Genomic DNA, 27,862 nt, shown 5'->3' on the forward strand with positions numbered 1-27,862 from the left:
TCTTCCCTGCCAGTGAGCTGGAGGATGAAGCATGCCAGGCCCCTCTGTGGCAGTGGTGTGGCTGGCAGGCTCATCCATGTCTTCTGTGGCAATGTAGCTCAGTCATTTTTAAAGACATGGCCACATGAGGTTGCCAGAATTATTCTGTAGGGTCACTCTGCTGTTCTCTAGAAGGAAATAGGTTTATACTGTAGAGCCATAGAAGATATTTGCACAGCTCAGTCACTAATGGCATCTTGCAGTGTGACATTTTGGAGTTACAGGGAACCTCTGTGTCCTAGCAGTGGACAGGATCTTTGTGACACAACTCCACTTGTGTTTCCTCAGGGAATGCAGAGCCAAAAGCTCTTCAGAGAGCGCCTGGGGTGCTGTACCTTGAATTGTCCAAGGGGCAGCATGGCCAGGATGTTCAGGCCATTTCAATAACTCTTCCTGGAACAAACCAGGGGCTACTTGGTAGAAATTTCAGGCGCGCTCTGCAGAGCACTGCTGTGAAGTGGCCACATCTGTACCTCATTTATAGATAGAGCTACTTGAGCAGACCTTGGATCTGTATGGCAGTGGAGCTGCAGCCAGTCCATCCTTTGGCTGTTAGGTTGCTTAGCAGCAATTTCAGGAACTCTGAGCAGGAGGTGCAGTTCTGCCAGGCTGAAGCATGCATGGCTCTTGATGGGTTTGATTAGTGGGGTTCTGTGGCAGCTTTTCTGTGACTTCATTTGACTTCTTTCTGTTTCCCACCCAAAAAAGAACAATTAAAATTTTCCTTTGTTTATGCTTGTTCCAGGATTAAAAGTTGGAATGGCACTGCCAGTGTAGAAAGTACTGGAATGGGGTGCATCCCTGCTGCAGATTTTTGCTGTATTGTGGATGAACCTCCATAACATACAGTGAGTGTTGCCAAAGCAAAATAATTCAGAGAACAATTGAAATAGGGAGTGAGTAGCATTGGTCTCTTGTGCTTTAGAAGACGTTTTAATTCCTTTTTTAAAATAATCCATGGAGAACCTGAATTTGTCTTCCCCCCCCACCCCCCACTTGTTACCACATTGGGAACTTAGATTTGTTTGTCAAAGCAGTTCATGCATTGTGCAGGTCTTTAAAGAGCTTCTTCCTGGGCCAGGTGGGTGTAATTTTTGAAATGCATATGTGACATAGGATGGAAGAAATACATAGAATTCTCACCAGCAGCCTGATGGACTTGATTCTGATTCCTCTTTTCTTCCATAAACCAAAATGGCAACTTCCAGGCAGGTCTGTGCAAGCTAATTATACCAAGCAGTTGACTGCAGTCAGGTTTACTTGCAGACATAGAGCTCAGAACTGGAAGGGTGTGTGGTGAAGTGGGGAATAGGGAGGAGATCCTTTCTCAAAGCTTTCCTTTGGGTTAAAAAAAACCCAAACCAGCAATCCCCTCCCCTGCTAAAACTAACTTTCTCAGCTTTTCTTCTCCAGAGTTTCTGGACTTTTATCTTGCTTGTGCTTCTTTTCCTCTTACAGTGTAAGTGTAGCTGCTGCAGCACTGGCTGGTGTTTTCTAACTCCCCAACGTGGCTGTGGCTGTTCTGGGAGCACTGATGACCCATCAGCTTAGGCTCAGTCTGGTGGATGATGAGGTGGAGCATCCTTTGCTGATCACAGTGGAAAGGCAGCTGGCTGATCTTCAGGGAGGAGGGTTGGGGGAAAGGGTTTGTGCCCTCTCTGCTTGCCTGTGATTTTTTTTCCTTAAGGATAGCATCTGAGAAGGGGTGAACCTTCCAGAAGGTCTTTCTACCTTAACAGGCATTTTAGACATCCACCATTTCTGAGAAGGCTAAGTGGAAGTCTTGGTGTCTTTTTTTTTTCTTTTTAACTATTTTTAACACCCAGTTATCTGCTGCATCCAATGAATTCGCATAAGAAAAAGAGCCAACATCACCTCTAAGGTAAGGCAGGAGCCCTCTTGCTGCCAGAGCTGCTACCACTTCCCTCTTGCACAACTGAGGGAGGAGAGATCTTGTGTTTCAAGATAAAAAGCAAGTGTGTGTATGTGTGTGTGACTGCTTCTGGTAAATCCCTTCATGTCTTCATTCTGTACCACAATGAAGAAAACCAGGAAAAGCACAATTTGCAGGTCACCTTTAGAAGGTGACCTGTAGTTAAATTCATTACAGAAACCTCTGAGTTACTGGAGGAAGGTTCTACTTGGGAGTGTGTGGATTGTTTCCACCTTAGTGGGGTCCAGCTCACTCCATAAGGAATTACCTTGTGCACATCATCCAGGGGCCAGGCTGGTGGAGCTGTCCAGCTGTGAGGAATGCCTGCCACATCTGTCCAGCCCCTGGTGTGAAGAGCTGTCGCCCTTCTTTGTGCACAGGAAGTTGTGCAGGCAGCTCTGCTGGTGTCCTCCCCACCTTGTTGGGGAAGAACCTGCCAGCTCATAGGAACTGCACTTGCTAAAGCTGCTCTCCTTGAGCCTCTGTTGTAAGCAGGGAAGGAAGGCTCTGGTGTAGATTTCCTGGCTGCATTTGTGCAGTTTGGAGCACTGATGGTGCAGGGCAGGGGTGACCACCTCCCGTGTCACAAACCCAGCATAACCCACGTGTCTCCTTTGCAGCCGACAGCTCCGATAACTCAGACCTGGAGGACGACATCATCCTGTCCCTGAACGAGTGAGGAGCGGCTGCGGGCGGGGTGTGGGCAGGAGGAGGTGCTCCCTTCCCACAGGAGACCAGAGACCAAATTGGAAAGTGACTGAGCACCCCAGCCCTGCTTTTCCTGGGAAGGCCTGAGGATCTCCTGCCGATCCGCTCTGTTGGTTTGAGTCAGTTCGAGGCTCGGGGCTAAGTCTCAATAAAGAGACCTGGGGCTAGGCCTCATTTCTCTCTGCCTTTTTTTTTTTTTTTTTATTTTTCATTTTAGGCTGAGATGACTCTTCAAGGAAACTTCTGAAGATATTTCACAATATATTTTCTTTGTATAAAGTTCTTTCCTAAAGAACAGAAATAGTTTTATAAAAAAAAAAAAAAAGAAAAAAAAAGGCAAGTGTTCTAGTAAAGAGGGGAGACCTTTGTATTCCTGTAGTACCTTGTACCATGGGGTAGGTTTGGGGAGAAAAATTGTTTAAAATTAAAAGAAAATTTATGCAACTGCTAAGTGAAATAAGAGGATCATGGTTTCTAATATCGTTGAGGAGTGAGAATATTTTTATTTTAAATATGATTTTATTTTTAAAAAAGAACAACTACAGGTGTTAAACCTGCTAATGCACCAGTGTGTTCCAGATGCTTTTGTCCTCCAGGGAAGAGCCCCTGGGGTGTTTGCCAATGTCAATTTGTGCTGTGGTACCAGCTATAGTGGGAGGCTGAAATCCTGGCTGGGCCTAGTCAGAGCCTGGTATTCCTGAAGACATGGGAATCTGGGATTGAAGTTTGAGCCCTTTTTCTCCCCTCTGCCCTTTGTGGTTCAAGTTTTTTAATCTTTCTTTCTTTTTTTTTTTTTTTCCTCTTGCCCTCTGTGTGGAAACTGCAAATTGAAGGCCTTTTTCTTTAATGTAAAGTGTATTTATTAAAAAATTAAATACAAATCCTGTCTGTGTCCATGGCTGTGAGTTGTAGCCATGCAAAAGAAGTGCTCCGTGTGCCTGCAGGGCTTGGCTGAGAGCAGTCAGGTGTAGCTGGAACCTCGCTGCAGTAAGGAAGGGCAAAGGAAACACAAAGGAAACAAAAACGGGATTTGGGAGTGCAGCATGGCCACAGCACTGGGGGTTCCAGTCTGATCCCTTGGGTTGCCTGACAGCCTGGAATTCTCAGTGGCATGCTCACCACACTGAGTGTGAGCTGGATGATGCTGCTGGTGCTGGGCTGTTCTTGTGTGGGGAGGTGCTCTGGAGTGTCCACTTTGCAGCTCAGGCAGGGAATTCCACATCTGCCAGGATGTGCCAGGAGCTGGGAGCAGCACCCGCTTCCTCCTGTGCTTTGGCATTGCCCAGTCTGCCCTGTGGCTGTCAGGGCACAGGGAAAATCAGGTTGGGGCATGACAAGAGGCCCTGCCCTCAGAACAGGAGGAAGAAATGGCAGTGGAGTGTTTGACTTGCCAGTGCAGCACCCACTGCCCAGCTTGGGCCTGTGCTCAGAGCTGGCAGCTGCGTGTGCTCCCTGCTTGCCTGGCCAAGGCCATGGCTGTGCTGTTTATTCCCATCCACTCACCTTTTAACCCTCTCTCTGTTTTGGCCACTTGCAGAATAGGGTTTGAGGCAGAACAGGGAACTGGAGACTTCTCACTCCTTGACACTACAACCACTCTTCTGCCAAGAACTGCTCAGGCTCAAAGTCTTACTGCTTGAAGAGGAAGGATTTCCTTTTTAACTGAAAGAAGGGATAGCTTTTTTTCCCTCCAGCATTGCATCTACTTAATGCACTTACCCTGAGCTGCTTGTTAATAATTAAAAAGAAAGGTTCTGCTGCAACTTGTAATGGATAATTGTACCCCACACATTCGATAAAGATGAACAAGTGACTACTACAGCATTTAAGACTAGCAATTGGAGCAGCATTCTGATTAAATGAGGGGATTGAAAACTGGACCTGCCACCCAACAGCTGTGGAAGTAGCCTCTGCCTTATCAGAAACCATCCCACCCAACTTCACCACAGAATATGTGCAGCTCAGGAGGAGGAAAAAAATAAAGCATGTACTCAGCTACTACTCCCAGGGAGATGCACTGCCAGATGTCCATATCTGGTTCTGGCATTAAACCCCAGCTGTAACTGACTGCATCTGTTGGTGGTTTGGGCCTGGCTGTTTTGGAGGCATTTGCCAGTTTTGAGACAGAACCAGAACACCTGGACTGGAGCTCCTGTGTTGTGTGCATTTGACTTGAACCTGAGGTGCTGTGAGTATATGAGCCTCCCTCCCACACCTGCCCCAACTGCACTGAACAGAGCCAAAGGAGTGGGTTTGGGCCTTACCCTGTGGGCCTGCAGGTCACCTGCAAAACTGCTGAAGCTCCCCCAGCCCCTGTCCTGGGCAGACCTGGCCCCTCTGAAGTTAAATACACACCTGGGGAAGCTGCCTGCACCCCATGCTACTGCATGAGTTCTGGGGAACAGGTGACTGCACCAGCCTGGGTGCAAAGTGGAGTTCAGAACCGGGGACTAGCAGCGTTTATTTTGTTTTTGTCAGGCCGTAATTCTGCAGCTGCTGCTTGGGATGGGGAGAATCCTCAGCATTTGGAAAATCACCTGCCACCCTGACATCATTATTTAATCTATTTGAAAGCATGTTGCTTTGAAAGAATCCTGTAATCTTCTGGAATACTCACAGCACGAGGCTGATGTGCCATACAGTATTTCTTCTGTGCAGCAGTCACAGACCCTGGCTTAGGGGGTGGAAGGAGATTTAAATGTCCTGCCAGCTGGCTAAGACATACTCCTGCCTCTGCAGCAGAGGGGAGCAGGGAGGTGCTGTTTTCTCCCATGATGTGAGCAGATGGGCCCAGCACAGCCTGTGCCCTCCTGTCAGCGTGATCCTCACTGCACAGGACCCGAGTACCTGCCTAGCCCACGGGGTGCACTGCAGCACCCTTCCATGGAGCACAGCCTGTGGAATGCCCTGCCACCACCGTGGGAGGGAGCAGCACACCCCTGCAGGGCTGGGGTTCAAAAATCTCCCACAGGCCAAGGCTGGCAGAGCAGGGTACAAACCTCACTGAGTGTAGCTGAGGGTAATCACTGAGGCTTCTCAGCACTGCTCAGAGCACGTCCAGGGCTCTCATCCCTGTTTCAGTAGGGCAGCCAGCAACTGCTGTTCAAGAGGCCTTGTAAGACAGAATGTTTGCTTAGAATAAAAGATGAGGTACTTCAGGCTAAGCAGGAACACTCTCAGACCAGCCCATCCACCATCTCACACCCTGTTCCCCATTTGAGCTTCAGATCACCCTGAGGAGCCAGACACCCTTACCCTGCCATGATCACCCTACTGCCCCACTCTACTGGGCTGAAAGGCTCCATCCTCTCAAACCAATGCCCAGCACTGCCTTACCAGCACCTTCCAGCATCACCGAGGGGCCCAGGCCTCCCACCCCCCACATCTTCTCCCCAGAACTGCTGCCCATCCCAGTGCAGGGCCCAAGTCTTTGATGCTGCAAGATCCAGATGCTGAGTTACTTTGCTGTAACTGCCAACCCATTTTCAGGCCTGCTTCTCTTGGAATCAGCCTGAATGCATCTGTGAAGGGAGGGGATGGTGGACACAGGTCCAGGATGGGGCCTTTGGCCTTGGCACAGTCTGTTAAAGCCATGGTGTGGCTCCCTTGCCTGCTGGGGAGCAGGGAAGGCTCAGGTCATCGTGTCAGATGGATGCTGCTGCTTCTTTTCCAGGTGTTTTTACCATGACTGTCCAACTTCTCCTTTACAACTATTAATCTTGGTAGGAGGGAGATTGTTGGTCTCACATGCTTAAAACCAACAGCCACTTCTCTGGGAAGAGAAATCCCATCATTCAAATCTCACCCAACCTTTGTCTTTTAAACAGCCCTACATTATTATTTACTTATTTCACAAGGAAAGTGGGAGATGGGGGATTTTGGGCTGTTCCTTGGCTTTGTCAGCGAACAATTGCAGCTTTTATAATTAACTGGAGTTTTTTCCCTTCCCCTTCCTAACACTCACACACCCTATCACACACGAGGCCATGGCACAGCACCACGAGCTGCACCTCCCTGCCACCGTCAGCCAGGTGGCCATTTGTCCTGCCACCACCTCACTGCCTCCAGCTGCCCAGACACCTCCAAGGCAGGATGCTCCCACAAAAGGCTCTAATCGCTCTAGGACCGGCCCTCGGGGTATTTAAAAGCACTGGTTTCAGGTAACACCAAACCGTTACAATTGCTGACATTTAGCACCGTCTGCGTTAGGGCAGCACCGGGGACTCGGTCAGGTGGGCGGAGTCGGTGTCCCTATGACCGTGTGAAACCGGGGCAGCCCAGAGCCACCGCTGCAGCCTGGCTGCTCAGGCAGTGGAGCTGCTCCTCGCTCCCACAGCACATTCCCGGCTCCCTGCTGTTCCCAATGGAGCATTCAGCTCCTCTCTGATCCGTGCCTTCACGGAAGATGCGTCAAGTGCAACGCAATCCCCCCAGCCCAACAAACCAACCCACGCTTGTTGATATTAATAATCCATCATCACCCGATGATGTCCCTGCAGGGTTAAAAACTGAAAAATAACAGCATCATTAGACTGAGTTACACTCCCTGCTTAGTAGGTCGTGACACCAATCATACCTGAGAGGAGTTTTTGAAGGGTTTTTGGCAACCCTCAGCAAGTGAGCTGCTGGGTCACAGAGACTGGTGCGAGACAAATCTCCCACGAGTTTGTTCACTTGCTTACTAAGAGAACAACAACAAAAAACCACCTGCAAATCTAAAGAAACTTTAAAACGTAGCACTTTTAATCCCACACAATTTTCTGTAAGTCTCCTAAAATCTACAGGCATCATTTTAAAAAATAAAAATATCCCCAAACAGAACAGTGTGGATTTTAACTCCGGCTTGGACTCGTTACCACATCCTTATGCAGCTGAGCACTCAAAGGGTCTGGCCTCCCAACCAACCACCTCATAGCACAGACAGCAAAGGTGATGGATCCATCCCGTTTTAGAGCTCAGATTTTGATCTCCAGTGGTTCCACTGTGACAGGTCACCTGTGGTAACAGAACACATTCTCAGCCAGACAGGCATGTTTCTGTCTGTTTTTGTCAGCCTGCAAACAAATTTAAACTTTAGGAAAAAAAAATAGCCATTTATATTTCAGTAAAGGATTCCAGGTAGTACAACATGATTGACTGCAAATGGGCACCTCCAGCTCACCAAACACCTTCATGCCCCTAGCTTGTCCACATCTAATATGGGCCAAGGGGGTTCCCCCTTAAATCACATTTTAAAAAATTCTGCTTGTTTTGCCTTTTATAAAAATTGGTAATGTCAAACCTTGTCTGTTTTATCCAAGAACTTCTATGACTGAGACATGTGCCAGGTAGTCTCAAACATCACCAACTTGAATACAGCATCCACTCCTTAGTAGCAAACTTTTTGCCAAGTACCAACTAATTTTTTGGTGTGAATGAAAAACACTTTTATTCTTGATCAGGATTTGCTTCCTTGGTTGCTGGCTTCCTAGGAAGCTTCTATTCTCAAATAGAGACTCAACAGCAAAGCATCCAGACTCAAATTTACGAAATAAAGAGTGAACAGGACAAAAAAAAAATAGAGAACCAACCTTTCAATCTCTGATACAGCACTAAGACCCTCCCTTCCCCTCCCACCTTGAAGGACACATATAAAGATGAAGGAGGTGCTCAAGGTTGGGATCTGAGAACTGGGGCCTGGCCTGGCCTGGCTGCTCCTGCAGCACAGGGAGCTCACCCTTCCTTCCTGGGCCACAAGAACTCGGATACCGCACAAGTTTAGAAATCCATCAGTGAACAAGGCTTTACTGACAACTTTTCATACAGTTAAAAAATAAAAATACAGAACAACAGCGGACAGTGTCACATATTAAAAACGAATAAAATGGGCTCTATTTAAAATTTTAATAGATATTATAGGTATTAAAATTAATTAGAAACTAAAAATCTTACCACTTTGGTCAAGGTGTTTTGAGCCTCAACCAAAATGATCAGCCTTAAAAACAACTGGGCTGTGTGACACGCAAAGAAAACATGGAATCTGAAAAGACAGTGTGGGCTAGGCAGTGTCTTTGACTATAACTATCACCATATGTTCTTCTTCTAACTTCCCCAATGTCCTTAGTGCTGACTGGAGGTACTGCTGAGAGAATTCGCAAGGAGGGAACGCGTAAAGCATGCCTGTGCTGTCCCTGCCCTTTGCCCCTCCCACGGGCAGGCTGATAACCCCAGCAGCCTGCTTCTGTTTCAAGTAGGAGACCAGATTCCTGAGAAGCCGTCGCTGCAAGCCAGGCTCTACCACAGGGAAGGTCCCCTCGGCCCCTGCCCCTGCCGGGGCGGACTGGGTGGCCAGGAGCACGGCGTAGCCGTTGGGGCTGCCTTGTTTGATGCGCCGGGTGACTTCATCCAGCTTGGGCTGGTCCAGCCGAAGTCTCTGAGCGATTTTGAGCTGCGTCAACTTCCCGCCGGATGAATGGTCTTTGAGGAGTCCGTTGATGACACCCAGGTCTCCCTCCAGGATGTGCATAGAGGTGGGGAAGCAGCTGTTTTTTAGCACAAGAAGCCCGTTCCAAGCAAGCTGCAGTGTCTGAGCATATTCTGATAAATTCTTTAGCTTTTTGGTCTCAGATTTTGGCTCCTCGTGAGTTTTGGATTCCGATTCACCAGTTCGATGATTGCGTTCGCTGTCCCTTTTTTTGGGCTGGGGAGCATCGGCCGGCTCGCGATGGGGTTTCTCCTCGGCCGCGTGACGATTGTTCTGGAGGGAGTTGCTCTGCTCTTTCTCGGCTCCGGGTTCTGTAGTGTGATTCTCCTTGCGAGCCCTGTCAGGGCTGCGGTCTAGAGCTGGCCCACTGGCCTTTGTCCTGCTTCTGTCCTCGTAAGGCGAGTGAGTAGTCCTCCCGCGGTCACTGGAGAGACTCCGGCGTCTCCGCCTCTCTTCCCACGGTTTGGGCACGCTGCGGTCGCCGTCGCTGCCCCAGCGCTCCCCGCTCCGGCTGCGCACGGACCGGCTGTAGCTCTCCAGGTTGTTCCTGCGTTCGGCGTTTTTGGCAGGGCTGGCCCATTCTGCCTCCACAAAACTCCTGTCTCTGTCCGAGTACAGGAGGTGCGGAGGAGTCCTATCCCGCACCCTCAAGTCTTGCTCCAGGCTCCGGTGCCGGCTGTACCCGTCAGCCAGCAGCTCGTAGTGCACGGGCAGCGGCGCGGGCTGGTACTGCTGCGGGTATCTCGTCTCTTCTGCTTTGGCAAAATCCACTCGGAGCCTCCTCTCCGGTCCGCCCAAGGGAAAGCCCCTCATCTGCGCGCAGGCGGCCTGGGCAGCGTCCAGGCTCTCGTACTGGATGTAAGCGAAGCTGTCGCCCTTCACGTAGTCAATAGTCCTGATGCTGCCAAAGCGGTCGAACTCCCTGGCCAGGGCGGCGAGGGAAGTGCTGGGGCCAAGGCCCCCCACCCACAGCCGGGTGGTGGGGTTGGCTTTTCCGTAGCCAATTTTGATGGGGTTCCGGCCCACAACGCGGCCCGACATGGCCACCTTAGCCCGGTGAGCCATGTCCAAGTTCTGGAACTTGAGGAAGGCATAGGCACCGCCCTGGCCACGTGCGGGGCGCTTGATCACCACCTCCTCGATGATGCCGTACTTCTCGAAGGCGCGCCTCAGCTCCACCTCCGACACGTTGTGGTCCAGGTTGCCGATGAAGAGGTTGCGGGTGGCTCTCTGGTCATCCTCTGGCATTAGGTCTTCCTCGGCCACGATGGGGTAACTGTACGGGCGGCCGCGCTCGTCGTACAGCCCGTAGTAATCCAGGGCCCGCTCCCGCTCCCGGGAGAGCCCGATGGCGGCCGCTTCCAGCGCGAAGGCGGCAGCGGCGGCGTGGCGGGGCCGCGGCTCCCGCAGCAAGGGGCTGGTGACCGGCGACAGCGAGCGCTGCTTGTATTGGTAGGCGCTGTGCAGGGGCGGCAGGTAGCCCAGCGGCTCCGGGGAGGGCGCGGGGGGAGGCGTACGGCTGCGCCGGCCCCCGCGCAGGTACACGGGCTCCACCTTGAGCGGCCGGTCGTAGAGGAGCAGCTGCCGGGCCCGGGCGTGCCGGCGGGCGTCGCGGGCGTCCCCGGGGTGTCGGAAGTTCACGTAGGCGACGCGGCCGAGCTCGGGCGTGTGGGAGAGCTTGACACTGATGTCCCCGGCGCCCCCGCCCGCGAAGCGCTGGAAGAGGCGGAACAGCCCGTCCTCCAGCAGCTGGTCGGGCAGGGCCGCGCTCAGCCCGCTCACCAGCAGCGTCTTGTACTCGCAGGAGCCGGGCGGCTCCCCGGCCAGCCCGGCCGAGCCCCCGAGCGGCGCCAGCAGCAGCGAGGGCGCGGCGCCCGGCGGCGGCCCGGCCAGCAGCAGCGACGGGGCTACCACGGCGCCCGGCAGCGCCTTGGCCTTGGGCACGCCGAGCGCCCGGGACGAGGAGGAGGAGGAGGACGAGGGGGCGGCCTGGCTGCCGCCGCGGGCGCCCGAGGCCGAGCCGCTCCCCGCCGGGCGGTGGTTCGAGTCGCCGCCGCCGCCGGCGCGTTCATCGCCGCGGTGGCTGCGGGAGCTGGAGCCGCCTCCGCCGCCGCTGCTGCTGCTGGTGGTGGTGCCGCCGCCGCCTCCGCCGCCGCCGCCGGGCGTGGACTTGTCCCGGCTGCTGCGGGAGGCGCCCGAGCTGCGGTGCGGGCCGCGTCGGCTGCTGCTCTCGCGGTCGCGGTCGCGGGGCCGCTTAGCGGCGGCGGCCGCGCGTCCGCCCGCGGCCCCCGGCGGGCTCGAGTCGCGGTCGCTGCCGCGCTTCATCGCGCCGGGCCCGCGGTTCAGGAGGCGCCTCCGGCGGCCGCCGCCATCTTGGACAAAAGGGAGCGAAGGCGGCTCCGGCCGCCGCGCCGCGCGGGCCCTACGTCATCGCCCCGCGCGCGCCGCGCCGCAAGCAGGCGTCACGGGGCCGTGACGTCACACGGCGCTTCCCGCCGCCCGCGCGCGACGGCCGGGCGGCCAATCAGGGCGGGCGGCGAAGTCCCGCCTCTCAGCGGGCTGAGGGGGCGCGCGCGGGGCCGGTCCGCGGATAGAGCGAGGGCGGGGGGGACGGGGAATGTCGGAACGCGGCGGGTGCGGGGTGCGCAGGGGGTGTGTCCTGCAATCACGTCACACGGCACGGCTCCGCCCGGTACACACCGGCGAACTTTAATGAAAGTCCCGTACAAAGCGCGGGGCCGGCGTCGCCCCTCAGAGCCTCGAGGTCGCCCCTCACAGTCCCCTCACAGGCCCGGTCTCGCCCCTCAGAGCCCCAGGATCGCCCCGGTCTCGGCACTCAGAGGTCTGTCCGGGCTCCGGCCGCCCTCGGCGCGTACTTGGGCATCAGTTCGTGGATCCTGCGGATGAAGTCGTACTTCTCGACACAGCCCTTGCACACCTCGCCCCAGTCATCCAGGATCCGCCGCAGCTCCTTGACGCGCAGCTTGCGTAGGTCGACGGTGCTTAGGTCAATCTGCTTGTCTGCGGGGAGAGCAGAGCTGCACTCAGATATGCCAGGTGGGTGAGGAAGCCAAAACCCAAGAGGGAAAAAAGGTGCCAGGGGTGGAAGGAACGTCTACATTAGGTTTGGACAGCAGATAAGGCTCTTAAGGCTAAAAATTATTAGAAGACAGAAAGCTTGCTTGCAGCTTAGATGCAGGAGTTCCACAATAGCCCTGAATGCCCCTTTATTACATGAGCAGCAACACTTCTTTTCCACTGGATAGAAGAAATGTAGCAGAGTGATTTCAGGGGAAAGATAAGAAAGTGACAACAACAAAAAGCTTTTTAGGAAGCAACACGACCTTAGTGGAAGAAATGAAAAGTATAAAGACCCACAATCCAAGGGGTGTCTCCAGGGGGTGTAAGGGCAGCCATAAAGGAAAGGAGAAGGAGGCATTTCTAAGCCCATTTTTGTATTAGTCTTTTCAGGAAGAGGAGTCATCTAGGAACATGAGAGTTCAAGGTGGGTGATGAGAAATAATGGAATGCTCTGAGGAGACACCAGAGGAGGTGCGAAAGCAGTATTTATCACCCTGCTGCTGGCAACAGGAGAGCAGCTGGGACTGCAGAGCTCAGCCAAGGGCCTTGAGCCCTGCCACAGTGACACCCCTGCCTGCTGCCAGCACAGGCTGTACCACACACCCTCCCAAACACGACATTTCAAACAACAATGTGAGCGCAGTGCTGCTACACCTGCGAGTTAGTTATTCTAGGGCTGATCAGAGTCCCTGCAGAAGCCAAGAAGGGTTAGCAGTCTTACCTAAGCATCTCCATAGAACTCTCTAGGATGTTCATGGAGAGCAACCCAGGTTGTGCAACCTAACTAGGCTACAGAACTCAGGACTGAGTGGTTTTAGGATGTTGCTTCACCCCCAGTCATCCACACCCCAGCAAATCATGGGCATTTCCTCTCGTGCAGGCAACTCACCGTATTTTAGTTCACAGATCTGACTGTCTTTCTTCTTTAGCTTCTCACAGATCTTTTCCACAGGGATGTGATGACTCATGGGCTTTGATACTTCGTTAATGATTTTGGTGGCTGCATCACTTGTGGCCCCAATATAATAGCACTAGAGGAAAGAAAAGAGTGAAGTGGGGATGCATGGAAAGAAAGCTTCTGAAAGCAGAGTTTTCTGTTCCTGTCATCATCTGGCTTTGCAGCTCAGTGTTTACAGTTAGAGGACCTCCCAAAGGGACTACTAGAGCTGGGCAAAAGGAGCCTAACTGAGCCCAGAATACTGAGCAGGTGTTTTCCATTGCAATGATTTTATAGCTGCTGAGGCTGGTCTTGTTTCTTAACTTTATAAAAATTGAACAGGATTACGAGTAAAGTCTTCTTCATTCAAAGAGCCTCTCTGAAGTGTTCCCCCTCTGCATGTCAAGTCTCTGTAGTTTTCTGAGGAGAGTTCAGGCCTTTTTCTTGGGCCTCTTCATTCACAAATTGCCTCTGGTTTTAGTTAGGGCAATTTGGTTTTCCTTTGTTTAGTTTTCAGCTAAACAGCTGAAGAGTATAAATATTTTAACAGATTATATAGCACCCCAAATACCATTTAAGGGACAGGGAAGCTGTACAGCAAACAAAAGCTTTGTAATATCCAGTGCTTCAGTAACAGTGAGATGCCAGCCAGTCCAATCACTGTTGACAGGGTGGTGGTTTTTCTCCTTTTTTTTAAGGTAAAGAGATTGAACTCCTCAAGTCCTTTCATAAAAAGTACAGGACCCACTGTGGCCACAGAGCCAGCAAAAACAGCCCCTGGGAAACCACATCACACAAACTCAGTTTCCCCTCATTTGCAGGAGGGAAATATTACTGACTCCCCCTACTTACCAGGCGATTCTCTTTGCCCTTTGCTTCTTTGCAGGATTTCAAGAGCTCCTTTTCAATACTGGAAGGTGTGAATTCAACATCATTGTCCTTTAGACTCTGGTAGAACCTTCCCAGGAATGTGACACACACTGGAAGGGAAGATGGAGTTATCAGCCAGAGCAGCAATCTCATGGCAGCTCTTCAAGAACACTTGTAGGGAAATGGAATCAGGGGTTTGGATAACAGTTTGGATAACTGGAAAACAGTGAAGTTTTCTGAACTTCACACATGGTTCAGAAACTCATTCAGAACACACGTGAATCAACAACATGCCCTGGTAGTTTTGGTGGGTGACAATCTGAGAAATGAGATCCATGGGAGTGTCTAGGAGCCTCTGTACATTGTCCTGAGTGAGCGCAGGATCATATGATGGACACAAAACCACACCCATGCAAAAATATACATTTAAAGTTGTCTTGCTGCTTTGGGAAGCAACTTTTAAGAACATGGGTATGAAACCCAGTGCTGATTGAAAACCAACTCTGTACATAATCCTCTGAGACACCCCATGTGCTGACTTCAGTAGCAGGGTACCACTGATTACCAGGCTGCTTCAGTTGAAATTACTTCCAAGAGAAAAAGAAATGTGATCCCATGCTATGTCCCCATGGCACCTTTCTCCTTCTTTCATTTCCACAAGCTTCTGATGCAGTTTCAGATGGAAAGAGGGAAGACTCTTAGACATAAGGCAACTCCCACAAGTGCAGCTGCAGCTGAGAGAACAGATCCAAGTTCCTGCCTGTGGGAAGGGCTGCACAAACCGGTCATTGCTCCTTCCCTGGGCAGCAGTCGCTCCGCACGTGCTCCAAGGTGCAGCAGCCCTGAGTGTGGCTGGGAAGGAGGGCAGACAGCCTGTGGGATGACTGAGGGATACCCCGAGTGTCAGATTTTGGTCATCCTGCTGCTCACAACTCATCTGTGGATATCAGCATCACCTGGACCAAGCACTCTTCAGTCCCCCCAATTCCTGCTCATCACCTGGGGATTCTCACACCTTCCCATGCAAGATGAGTGCCAGGAACCATTCTGCCGCTAAGGAACAGGTATGAGTTATGGCTTTTATGGGATTTGTTTACTCCAACAGGAAGGGACTGTAAAATATTATTGTCATTAGCAACTTGTGTTCAACTCAGTAATTGGGCATGACAGGAAATGGAGCATAGCCATCACAGAACTGAGCAGAAATGTACTCTCATTATACTAAAACTAGAACTAATTATAAGATAGGCCACTTTGGAAAACATTTTTTGTATGCATACAGCACACACTTATTTACCTCCCATCCATCTATCCCCAGTCACAGACACACTTATGTCCACTGTAAGCTATTGGGAAGTGAAAACCTTGGGAAGAAAAAACTTGCTGCCGGCAGTGACACTGACAGCCACTGTAGGATAGAAACATGTTTCCAGTCTAGTGCTGCCACAACAGCTGGAAGTTTTGATTTATGGGGTTCCCTCCCCTCATTCTGTCTTACTACAGAGGAGGGATATTAGCATCCCAAACTCCCAGCTAGCTACTAGAGCCCCACCTCAAGTTCTTCTTGCTTCACTTGGGGAATCTGTTCAGTTCACTGCACAGGAGCAGCTTAATTTGCTGTGCAGCTCAACAGGTTCCACCCCCGAGGCGTTTGTATTTCCGTGGTACACAAAGGGCCCGACTTGATTTGGATCAGCTGCTCGCGGCTCCTGGCTGTGCGACTGAAAGGACTCGGAGCACTCCTTAATACTGGGATGACTAAGGGGGAGTCCCGGGTGAGTAACCTCACTCGCATTCTCCTGCTCCCTGCCCTGGTCACCGTCACCCGGCAGGGACAGCCAGCGGGGAGCGCTGCCCCGCCAGTGCCGAGCTACGATAGTGCTGATCTCCGGCCTGGAGACGGTCCGGTCTCCCAGAGTCGTCGCTTCTCTTTCCCGTGGGGACTCTACACTACCGCTGACCTCGTGGACCGGCAACTTCCCGACAGAGTGCTACCTCTGGAAGGGAGCACCTCTGAACGGATATCGCGTCCCCGGCGTGGGGCACGGATGGAAGCCCCGCCCCGCCTGCCCCGCGGGCCGCCCGGCGCATCGCCCCAGCACGGGACACCCTCGAGGACCGCCCCGGCACCGGTCGCCTGCGAGCGGCGCCCGGCCAGGCCCGTCCGCACTTAGCCAGACTTGGGAGACTTTTCCTGCCGCTGGAGGCAGCGCTCCCACCGGCCCGGCCCAGCCCCGGCGGCTGAGCTGTCACTCGGGGCTGTCACACTCCCAAGGCTGCTCCGCGTCCCGGCCCCGCAACCTGGCGGAGACGGGCCAGACTGCGGGAGACGGCGGCGAGGAACGGCCTCCCCCCGCCGTGGCCGCGGGCCGGCCCCGGCCGCACTCACCCTCGCAGTCCCCGTCGCGCAGCGCTCGGCCACCGGCCGGCAGCAGGAGCAGGGCCAGCGCCGCGCAAAGCCCGTGGGCCGCCCGCATCCCGCCTCGCCCGACAGCGCCCGCCGCACCGGCACCACCAGTACCACCACCCTACACCGGCTGCCCCCGCCGCCGCCGCCCCATTGGCCCGCTCCCCGCCCGGCCGCCACGCTCTCCGCTCCCATTGGCCGCGCCGTCGCCTCCACGGGAGAGTTGGCGGCCGCTGATTGGGGAGAGGCGGCGGAGCGCCGGCGCGCGGTGCGGGTCCCCGCCCCCCTTCGCTGCCATCTTTGTTAAGGGAAGGGCGCTCGCGAGCGCTCCCTGACGGCGGCCGTGGGCGCCATCTTGGAAAGGGGCAGATCCTCACACCTGAGGGCAGGCGGGGCCGGCCGGGCCCGGGCTCCGCCCTTACTTCTCCATCTCTCTCCCGGCGGTGACGGGGAATCGTGAGGCGGCGCGAGGTGAGGCTGAGGGGGTCGCTCGACGCCTGTGGGCAGGCGGTTGGTGGGATGGGTGTCCCGTGAGGGGTGGGAGCGGCAGGGACGGGCTCGGTGCCAGCACGGGCCTGTGAGGTGCAAGGACTGGATCTTTGAGGAGGGGCAGCAGAGAGGTCAAAATAGCAACCTGTGTGCACTTGTTTCTGGCTTCTTGGGTGGGTGTTTTTGCAGAAAGAAATTTTTGTTTGTTTGTTTAATTCCAACTTAATATCCTAGTCTCTGGGCCTATCACCTTTTGTTCAGGCACATAGGGGGATTCTTGGGGTTGTCCTGTACCAGGGCTAGGAGTTGGACTTTGGTGATCCTTGTGGGTGTTTTCCAACTCAGAATATTTTTATTCTGTTCCAAAAGTTCTCACAGTTTGTGCCGTTAACTGCCTTCAACAATCCCCAACACTGTGAGTTTATAACTGAAATTCCCTTGGAGTTGGGAGAGGAGCACACACCTGCTGATAGCTCCTTGTGCGGCTTTACGAGTAACTCTCTGCATCCTGGGATATCATTCCAGTGAAAGAAGGGAGAGGCAAAGTCACACAGCCCTGTACTACACCAAGGGAGCTCCCATGTAGCTCCATGGGCTCTCTTGCACAGGCAGGCTCTTGAGGCAGCCTGGTGGGGCAGTGCCTAATCAGAATTTTCTTGCAGGTCATCAGGTGCAAGTGATAAGCTTGATGAGGTGAGACGGGCGGTGTGGGGAGGAGGAGCACCTCACTCAGGAAAGGTCACAGCAGGTGAGCACTAACTAGGACACTAATTACCAGTGAGAGTACATAATGTGTTCATTAGGAGACATGGTTTTGCACATTTCTAGGTCTTTTTATCTCTCCAAATGTGGTTATTAAGATCAATATAAATATTATTAAGTCAGTCCATAATGATTTCCAGAATTGCTCAATATCACTATGCTTTAGGAAGATCTTTTTTTTTAAAATAATGCTCATTGCCCACTAAAGTCACTTAGCTGTGAAGAGAAGTAGTGGCTTGAAGTGCCCTTGTTTCTTATCAGGATAGTGGTCAAAAGAACTGTGAGATGAAGTGGCTTTGTAATTAGGTGGGAATAGGGCTTAAATTTGGAATTAGGAGACTTTAGGAAAGTCATAATAAGGACAGAGTTTACTTACCAAAATAGTGCTGTTATGAAACATCTTCACACTAGGAACTTTATACATTTTTGTAGAACAGAAGACAAGTGGTTTTATTTGGTTTTGGATTCGGAAATGAGCCTCTGTATTTCAATATGGGTTCCTCAAATGGGTCTGAGGAAAAACAAGGACTCCTTTTGTGTTTTGGGTTTTTTCCTTCTTTTTATTTATAGTTTGTTTTAGCAGCTAGAATAGATTCCTTGCATTTTACCTTGTGCTTCTTCTTGCTTCATGGTGAGATTTTTGAGGCTCTGTTTGTTCCACCACCTTCCAGGCCCTATCTCTCTGAAGCATTAGGGATTTGTCCTGGATGAGACCTGGGTGATGGAGAGCTTGTGCTGGTCCTCACTGTTATTTCTTCTAGTATCCAATCTAACCCTGGTCTTTGTCAGTGTGACGCCATTCCCTTGTGTCCTTATCACTCTAGGGCCTGGTCCAAAGTCCCTCCCGTGCTCTCCTGGAATGCCTTTAGGCACTGGAAGGTGCCCTAAGGTCTGCTCTGGGCTAGTCAGCCAATTGAGTGGGCAGGAGAGTTAATTTGGCTCAGTGGATCTGTGGGGATTGGAGTCCTTGGGAAGTGCATGTAAACAGAGGCTGCTCTGGCAGCTGTGGGGGCTGGGACTGTGCTAGCTCTGCCTTCTGAGAACACAAATCTTTTGCAGCCATGGGGAGGGATGAAGGGGCTCAGCCTCGGGTGCTGGGCTGCGAGGACAAAGAAGTGAGTTCTGTCAGAGGGGACAGGAAACAGTTTGGGAAAAGGTGATGCAGTACTGCTGTAAATGAATGCTGAAAAGATGAAGTGTAATAGATCTATTCCAAATTTTGCTTTAATTTATATGGGATTGACAGTAAAGGCCATCAAAAGAGAGAAGTGCTGTGTGAACCCTTCTCTTAAGATGCCTGAGCTCAGAGCTCTGCCTTGTGAACTGTGTTTGTGTCCATGGCTTGTTGGAATCATCCAGAAATGGAGGCACATTTATGTATAGGGTGTAGAAGGCTGCATCTTTCATCTGCCAGGTTGGAGTCATTTCTAGAGGTTTAATTTCTCCTCTTATCAGCTTTGTAATGAAATTCATACTGTCGGACAAGTCATATTTTGAAACTGTGCTGAAGTTTTCTTATTTAGATAAGAAGAGGCATTTGGACATGGGATTTAGATTTCAATCTGACTAGTGGCAGCTTAAATAAAGTATTGGACTTGCACTGAAAAAAATTGTTCTGTTGGTTTAATAGAAACTAGAGTATTTTTAAAACTCTTGTTTAAAGCTGAGGGCTTCACACATCTTTTGTTGTGCCAAAACACAGTTTTATTACCTGTGCTGGGTTAATAAATAATTTTTGTCCGAATAAAAAATACTTACTTAACTAAGGTTTAATAAGCTGGCTTAGAAACCGTCTCAGAGGGTCTGATTGAAGACAGGGTGAGGGGTTGGGAACATAAGTCCTAAGAGGAGCGGCTGAGGGCACCAGGGTGTTCAGGCTGGAGGTCTTACCACTCTCTGAATGTTTGTAGCCAGATGTGGGTCAGTGTTTTCTCCAGGGAACAATTGACAAGAAAAGAGGAAATGGCCTCAAGTTGCATCAGGGAAGGTTCAGGTTGGATATTAGGAAAAAATCCTTCACTGAAAGGATAGTTAAGCCCTAGGACAGGTTGTCCTGTGGAGTCACCATCCGTGCAAGCGCTCAAAAACCAAGTGGACGTGGCGCTTCACAAGATGGTTTAGAGGGCAGAGTGGTATTCGGCTGAAAGTTGGACTTGGTAATCTTGGAGGTCTTTTCCAACCTGAATGATTCTGTGGTTCTATTCTGTGACTGATACAGACTTCAGTACCCTGTTACAGTTTCTCTTCTCAGTATTTGTATGTGTTGTGTGCAAAGGGTGCCTTGGCAGTCCATGTACGTCCTGGGGCCCTCTGAAGAGTCAGACTTGCTGCTAAATGTCTTTTGAGACAGATTTCAGAAGTTTTTTTGTTGGTTTGTTGAGACACTAAACAAGTTATTTTGCTTCCTGTACAATGACCTGATTTATTAGTGGTAATGGAAGAAAATTTGAGATTAGGAGCATGTAAAGTCACCATAGCTCTCAATTCCCAAATTCTGTGTTTATACATGTCTTAACTACTATTATTTCACACCTATTCTGTTAAAATGATCAGTATTTAAATACTATTGCAATGAATGAGTAGCAATCTTTTAGGCAGTGAGACAGTGGTGGTTTAACCTCAGCTGATAAGGAAGTGGCACCCAGCCACTCCACAGCTGTCCTAGGGGAGAGCTTTGTCAAAGTATTGTCCCAAAACTGTGCCTGGGGCTGTTGAAAGTGCCATGTCCATCTACCTGAGTAGACCAGGAGGGGGGTGTACCTTGAAGCTGCTTGCTTCAAGAAGTTGATATTAAGTAACACTTAAACAGGGAAGCCATTCCCTCACCACACACAAAGTCCTTTAGGTTGGCCCCATTTTGCCCATTTGCACAAAGGTAGGAAGTGAGGGCTCTTCCTTGTCTCTTGTGAAGGTTTGGAGCAGCCTGAGGATAGCCCTGCCTCAAGGACAGCAATGACCATACAGCTGTACTGTTTTAATATCAGGTATTAATCTTTAATTCCACATCACAGCAGTCGAGTGAATGGGTAAGGGAAAGGAACCCAAAACAAACGGCAGATATTTACATCTAAAATTCACACCACTTATTTGTTGGTTCTGGAAACATGCTATCACAATATATACAATGAAGTACCTTTAGGACACTTGTACAAATTAATTTTTTCCTTTTGAATTTGATTTCCATTATAGATAAGATAGCTGTTTTCATTTTATTTTAAACATGAATACACAAAAGAGAAGTGGTTAGAGGTTTTCGCCTTTTTTTTTTTTTTTTAAATAAGCACAGAATGCCAGAGGTTAAAAACACATTTACAGGGCAGAATACCAGTCAGACATCACAATCTATACATTTTTTGCTCAATTTCCTGTACAAATACACAGCATTCAAATGGGGGTATTTACAAAGAAGCATGACCAGAGGAAATTTTAAATATCACATAATTTGTTTCCCAAAGGCTCTTGCTCTCTCCAGCCTCCCCAGTTTTGGCTGATACTCCACAGAAGGGATATGCAATATCCCTTACCTAAAAAAGGGTAAGTAAGCTAAAAACCAAACAGAGGAAAATACGAAAAAGGATCCGAGTCTTGCATACAGCAATAAAACCCAACCCAAGTATTGGGAAAAAAAAAGTAGGATTCAGAGAAATTGTTTTAATTGCTTTTCTTCTACCACTGTAGCTCCTTCTCAATTTTGTTTCAGATGGGGCCAGCAGGTACACTGACAATGGAGAGATTTATAGCAGAATTCCACCAATTTTCTCAGGAATGCACATGCTATTTTCTTATGCAAAGAAAACCCAATGAAGGCAAGTACTCTGAGGTTTGAATTAGAGTTAGGTATAGAATGTCAAGGTCCTGTTCAAAACGTCCTGTTGCTGTTGCTTATTCAAGGAATCTTCAAATCCTGTTGGGCAAGTGCAACAACTGCTGTTGCTTCCACCTACTCCAGGACTGAGCTTGATGTTGGAGTTGTACTATGCTAAAAGACACCTCACCCTACAGAGAACTAGTAGTTCCAGGCAGTATTAGTTCCAAGATTCACAAAATCTTAATAGTAGTCTTTCTATCTTCTGCTCCCTTTAAGGCAAACACTGAAAAGGGAGACAGAATACTTGGTAGCTATCAGAACAATAACAGAAATTTAACTCCAGAGAGGCTTAAATTTGGTAAATTCAGCAATTTATTCCACCCTTCTGTATGTGGACCTGCCATAAATTAGGTATTTGTACACATCACCCGATTGATTTTCAAACTCTTGCAAATACCATAGGAAAGCCAGACTCCCCAAATGGACTCACTGCTGTTGTACTAGGTCTCTAATCAGAGCAGGATGATGCATTTTCAGAGATCTCTAATCTCTGATCAGAGATCTGGTGGGCAGGTTTTCCAGCTGCCTGGGACTCAGTCCCATGGTAATTGCATTCTTGGTTCTGCAAAGTTTTATTTGCAAGACCTGCTGGTTTTTCGCATTAAGGAAGCTTGGTAAGTCACTACATTTACTACTTTTAGTCTTGCTGCCAGGAAAAAAAAGAAACTGGGGCAAGGGAGATGGAATTAAAATTTAGTTCTTTGAAGAACTTCACTGGAAGAGTCTCAGTGGGATTAGAGGATAGCATATGTGAAAACATTTCACCCTTTTCTAAGGAATTACCTTGACTTACCTTTACTGAAAACATCAGTTGTTTTCCTACATTTGTTCTATACCAGAGATCCAGCTTGGTTTGTTAACCTTGAAGACTGTCCTAGCATTGGAAAACTCTCCTTCCTGCTAAAGATGACACATCCACTATAGGCCAGATTTTATTATCATTGTTTAAATTGTGAAGGATATAATGATTACAAGCAGCCTGTGTTAGTAACAAAATAGAGGAAGCAAGAGAGACTTTGTTCCAGCCAAATAGGCCATTTAAGAAACAAATCTATAACTTAGTAGTTTTGCATGGGCTAGAGCTTGAGAAAGAAAACAAACAAATCCTCTTGAAGTCCCCTTCATACAACTGCTGAGTCCAGACTTTATACAGCCAGACCATCCATAGCCAGTTCAGAAACCATGTACTCTGCCCAGTCACTGTATTTAGAGGTAGTGCTAAAGGTGACCTGTAAAAGATTTATAATGATCCTTTTTTGCTTCTTTATGCTGTTCTTAGCAGGAGAAACAGAGCAGTTAGGCAAGAATTCAAGACGTAAGTTGGGTGCTGTTCCTGTTTCTGGTACTAATTTATATGGTGGAGTTCTTACTTTAATGTGCTTCAGATTTTTCAGTGGTAGGAAAGAGGGATGGCTGTTTCCATCCTATAGAGTGTGCTTTGCAGTCTGCAGGTGAAAGGGTTATAAGGCAGGCTAAAATGTGTGTGGGTATGGCAAGGGAAAGGAATTGGCTTGTTCATCTAAAAATATTAAATATTTGATACTATTTTGATTGAAAATTTCTTGATAAATATGAAAACAGGAATAAAAGGTTTCTTAGAACCACATTCTTTTCTTTGTAAAGAACAATATTACCCACGGATATTTTTTTCCTGAACTGTGCAAGTGCTGATTAAAAGGCATGTTTTGGGTTCATAGACCTGAACTGTCTCCAGCTCTGCACAGTTCTGGTTTGTGTGGTGTGGCTTGGTTCCCCCACAGTGTTCTTCGGCCCTTTCTAGAGCTTATCAATAAAAAATATGGGATGGGGAAAGGCTGTATTGCTGCCTGAGGAGAAAAGGAAAAAGAAATCAACCTTCCAGAAGAGAGGAGCAGCAGCTCTTACTACACATTCTAAAGAAGCAAAAGAGGAAACAAACACTTGTTCTTTACAGGTTGCCTTTAAGGTCCCTGACTCTGGGGTGTACACTTGATACCAGGCATTGCTCAAGTCTTGGTGTTTTCTGTCTGCTTTGAGAGATGAGAGATTCTTTCTGCACACCAGCTGCAGTGAGTTGTTGGGACGGACTGAGGATATTGAGTTAACAGGAATGAATCTCAGCTCCTGGGTGATGGAAGTTGGTGAGAATGATGATGTTCAGCCCTGAGGCAAGGATTGTTGGATATGATGCATTTAAGCCACCTTTTCTTTACTGGCTGGGTCATCAACCAGCTTGTGGCATGAGAAACTCAATTTGGTTGGTTTTGTTTTAATCTGGAATAGAAATGCTGGTGTCAACAGCCTGCCCAAAGCTGGGCATGGGAAAGGCCTACAATGAGGTTGTAGCTCCAGTAGCCACCAACCTCCTCTCATTCTGTAGCACAGATGAATAACACGATTCCCATGAGAAAGCAGGTTGGCTTAGCCAGTGAAAGCAAAATTTAAGAAAGGAAACAGTACCTAAAAAACAAAGGAGGCAGAGTTTGTCGGAAATGATATCTTGGAGATCAGTGCATTAGCACTGCTTTAGATTGCCTCAGCACCTATGAACCAATGCAGGGAGATCACTGCACAGATATGTACAAACCTGCTCTCAAAAGAGCCAATTTCTTCTTAGAATTGCCATCTTTCCACTGCCTGCAGCTCATGCACCTTCCAGCCTGACAGTTCATAGAATCCCTGATTTCAGCAATGAGCTTTCAATTCTGTACAGCAAAGAAACATGTCCCTAGTGCAACTGCTTCTACTCATGTGCGTCTCAGAACTGGGAGGAAAGCAGGTTCAAAATCAACTTGCTACATTCCCCCCGTTTTCCCCTCCACTTAAAATTGTATTTTTCAGCTTCTGCAAGTCTCTATGGCTCATATGCCGTGTGATGTGGTTAAGAAACTGCAGAAGGAATAAACTGTCCACTGCACAGAAAGTTAAAAAACATAACGGAAAGGTGTAAAAAGAAATTAAAAAGGAAAGCAGCAACCTGCCATGCTGGCCCAATTGCTTTTGTGGGCTTCAGACATAACCTTGCGGCAGTAGAAAATCAGTTTGCTGTTCTCCGAGTCCTGCTCTCTCTCTGTCGTATCCAGACCTGGAATGCCAATGCCAGGAGCTGTCCCTACTGCTCGCTGATGCCGTGCTCCCATGCCACCCTGGCCTGCTCTTCCTTTCCAGCACTCACCGGTTGGGACACTTTACGATGCAACGGGCGGTGTTTGTCATCATCTTCAATCATCATCCCCTCCTCGTTCTCCATGTTTGGCAGCCGGGAGTGGTAGGGTTTGGGGGGTAAAGCAGGAGGGTCCATGGTGTCCTGAGGAATGACTCCAGATGGAGCAGAGTGGCTTCGGCATGGCTGGGATTTGAGCGACTCCAGGACATCAGGCTCAGAGAGACTGTACCTGACAGGGAGGTAGGGTGTCTCTAGATATTCGTCAGTGTTCCACGCCTGGCTGGGCACAGAATCCATGGTGTCTGTGCGAGGAGGTGGTTCAGAAGAATGTCCAAAATTGCTCTCACTCAAGGAAGAGACACCACTGCTGGCACTGCCGGATAAAGTGGAGTTACTGCCGTCTAGACCAGACTGCGGACTGGTGGGCGATGCAGGGATAGGATGAAGAGGGGACTGTTTGGAGAGAAACAAAACTAGGTCAAAATTGACAAAGGAGGCCATGCTGCATCTTGTGTGTTGATCCCCATTTCAGCTTTTGACAGTGTTGTTAACAATGGTGCAGTGCCATTTATGTTCAGAATGTCAAGTATTGTTGGTTTACACGTATGGAAGTACCACTTGTGGGCAGACAAGTGCACTCAACAACACCAGAGCTGTTAAAGAAACAGCAGCTGAGGTGATGAGCAGGGTGCTGAAATCACAGCATATGGTGCCAAAAAGGAAAAGGGAAGGACCTACAACCCGTGAGTTATTTCTATAGCATTCAGCTGTGGAATAGGTTAAGAACTTTCAGTGGGTTTTCTCATGTGCAAGTTACTAGCATGTTATAAATAGTGTTTCTGTGTTCATAAGCTGTTTGGTGGGAGCAGAGAAGCAGGGATCCCTTTCAGGAGCCCATTGTGCTCCTACATCCCTCTCTGCTCCCCTGCCATTACCTTGCGCAATGTTCGTGCAGGCAGTGCCGGAGGAGCATCACTGAGCTGGTGGTGGAAGGCATCGAAGTGCAGTGAGTAGTGTCCTGGAACGAGACAAGGGTCAGAAGTGCAGGCTTGAGCTGTTTCATTGCAGCCACAGAGCTGGGTGTAGCTCTGTAATGCCAGGTAACAGCTCCAAATGCTGCTAATGCCAGCCTAGGGCTGCCTGTCTGATGGACACTGCGGAGTGCATCTGTCACACACAGGCTAGTAAGGAGAAATTAAGTGCAGAGAGAGATGTTTCACTGCTCTCATTATTGAGAATCTATCTCATGGCAAGGCAAACAGGCTCTTAAACAATGAACATTTGAAGTTTCATTCTGTAAGCCTAAATTATTGCTAAAGTTGGTCATTGGTAAGAAGCCACACCAAGCTTTGGCACGCTCACAATTCTAGTCCCAAAGTACACACAAGTCCACATTGCTTAAGGACTGCAAGAACTTGAAGATTTGGGAAAAAAACAAACCTGAAAACCTAGCGGACCAGTAAAAGACGATGGGATTTTTGTTTCTGATTGTTTTTACAGGGGTGGGGGAAGGGCTATAGTCAGCTTTTAGGTGGTCTGGATTTGTGTGTGTGTGACCTGCAGGCATTTGCAGCAGGCCTGCTGGGCACGTCCTTACCATGGGGCAGGCTTCGGGGAGGCACTGGTGGGGCCAGGCTGCTCCCAGCGTGGGCAGACAGGAATGGCAGTGCCTCTCGGCTTCCGCTGTCCAGGCTCCAGCTACTGGGTGCTGCTGGCACAGCTGAAGGATTGAAACAGATGTAACTCGGGTAACAGGACGGGGAGTTTGTGGGGCCAGCACTGGCTTTTCCAGTGTGCTCTTCAGCAGCAGAGAGACAGATTCCAGGAACTTAGTGAATGGCAGGATTGAAAGCACAGAGAGGCTACAGAGTGTTAAGTTTAGAGATGCTTTGTTAAGGAAGTGAGAGTTAGGTGATCGCAGGGTTAGTCTGCCCAGGTCCCCTCCATCCCTGGGCTCATTTCTAGTAAATCTGAAGAGCAGTAGGACTCTGGCAGGATTTTTGCATATCAATGTGGAGGTAAAAATTAAATCCCACCAAAGGAACGGTGGCTGGATCTCAGGTGGGAGCTGTCCTGCTTTGCGGGGAGTTGTGACTAGGGAACATGGCAAAGCCCTCTGGAAACACAGGACAGCCTGTGGCTGCACTGCAGGCTCACTGAGGACTGAATAAAGGACATGATGGAAATTATACCTCAATCTGTTTCAAAAGAAATTACTTCAAAGCTTAAAGTTACAAAGCTACAGAGTTGATCAAGAGCTTTGATGACAAAATATTTAAAGACAACAGTTTGGCCTCCTTGTATTACTAAGTCTCCTGAAGAGATGAAGTCTTTGTGAATCAGGAAGTATAGAGAGAGCAAGCTTGCTGCATTTAACAGAGAGTGAGTATTAACTTCAGGAACTTGGTTTTTCATAGAAATAAAAGCTGCTTCTTGACATGAACATGAACCTTTTTCAAGATCTTGAGAATTCTGTCAACCTTGAACATTATTAAAATGCACCTTCCTTCCAAACAAGACTTGATTTATTCTGAGAAGAGACATACAATAGTTGTATGTTTATTTAAAAACAAATAAGCAGCTGCAATTTCTTCAGATTAGCAAAGAAAGAAAAAAAAGTAATTAATTGAGCCTGTCAAAGAAAACTGAGATAAAAATAGCTTTTTCCATCTTCAGTTTGCAAAATGGAAGCCTGGAGAAATAAACATGGAATTTGACATCTGAGGAGGCTTTCTCCTTAATTAAAATGCCTGCAGCCATTCTTGGTGCATTTCTTTCTAAAATGACTTTGAAAGGTTTCTCTTTTTTTTTTTTTTTGTCTCCCTAGTTCATGAGTTAGCATGAGCACGGGCTCCCCAAGGCCTAAAATTCCCTAAAGTAAAAAAGATCACAAAGTGACAGCTTCATAAGACAGAACAAACCCCACAAAATATAAAAGTAAATGTCCTTGTTTTTTTTAAAAAGAGAGACTCTTAGCCTGAGAACCTGAGAAAGGCATATGAAGAAGAATCTTGACAGAGAACAGGTTCAAACCAAGGCCTACCTCTCTATATAAGTAATGTGGCTCCAGATGGTTTTTTTCCCTGTACACATGCCAGAGTGCTCTAATTTGCACTACTGCAATTGGTGTCAATGAGCTACAGAGGGACAAGATGCAACA

The 27,862-nt window shown here is 49.3% G+C and overlaps 4 protein-coding genes across 4 annotated transcripts in view; 1 reads left to right on the forward strand and 3 right to left on the reverse strand.

Annotated features, from left to right (window-relative positions):
- Positions 1-3,556, forward strand: part of DCAF1 (DDB1 and CUL4 associated factor 1) — a 47,534-nt gene extending 43,978 nt beyond the window's left edge. The window contains exon 24 of the mRNA XM_084214218.1: positions 2,593-3,556. Within this exon, the coding sequence (XP_084070344.1) occupies positions 2,593-2,651 (59 nt within the window). The 3' untranslated portion in view covers positions 2,652-3,556. The remainder of the gene's footprint in view (positions 1-2,592) is intronic.
- Positions 3,557-8,119: 4,563 nt separating this feature from the next.
- On the reverse strand, positions 8,120-11,509 carry RBM15B (RNA binding motif protein 15B). Its single transcript, XM_084214277.1, has one exon. It carries the CDS (start codon positions 11,466-11,468, stop codon positions 8,718-8,720), a length of 2,751 nt encoding a protein of 916 aa, XP_084070403.1. The 5' UTR covers positions 11,469-11,509; the 3' UTR covers positions 8,120-8,717.
- A 337-nt stretch (positions 11,510-11,846) lies between these two features.
- On the reverse strand, positions 11,847-16,593 carry MANF (mesencephalic astrocyte derived neurotrophic factor). Its single transcript, XM_084214223.1, has 4 exons — positions 16,421-16,593; positions 14,014-14,141; positions 13,114-13,255; positions 11,847-12,164 (listed from the first exon to the last, which is right to left on the reverse strand). Exons 1-4 carry the CDS (start codon positions 16,506-16,508, stop codon positions 11,980-11,982), a joined length of 543 nt encoding a protein of 180 aa, XP_084070349.1. The 5' UTR covers positions 16,509-16,593; the 3' UTR covers positions 11,847-11,979.
- An 8,055-nt stretch (positions 16,594-24,648) lies between these two features.
- DOCK3 (dedicator of cytokinesis 3) overlaps positions 24,649-27,862 on the reverse strand; it is a gene marked incomplete at both ends in the record, with an annotated part of 180,583 nt that continues 177,369 nt past the window's right edge. Inside the window, 3 exons of the mRNA XM_084214222.1 lie at positions 24,649-25,155; positions 25,638-25,720; positions 26,300-26,422. Of these exons, the coding sequence (XP_084070348.1) occupies positions 24,649-25,155; positions 25,638-25,720; positions 26,300-26,422 (713 nt within the window). The remainder of the gene's footprint in view (positions 25,156-25,637; positions 25,721-26,299; positions 26,423-27,862) is intronic.

Source organism: Fringilla coelebs (assembly GCF_963513975.1).
Source record: "Fringilla coelebs genome assembly, chromosome: 13".
NCBI classification, from domain to species: domain Eukaryota; kingdom Metazoa; phylum Chordata; class Aves; order Passeriformes; family Fringillidae; genus Fringilla; species Fringilla coelebs.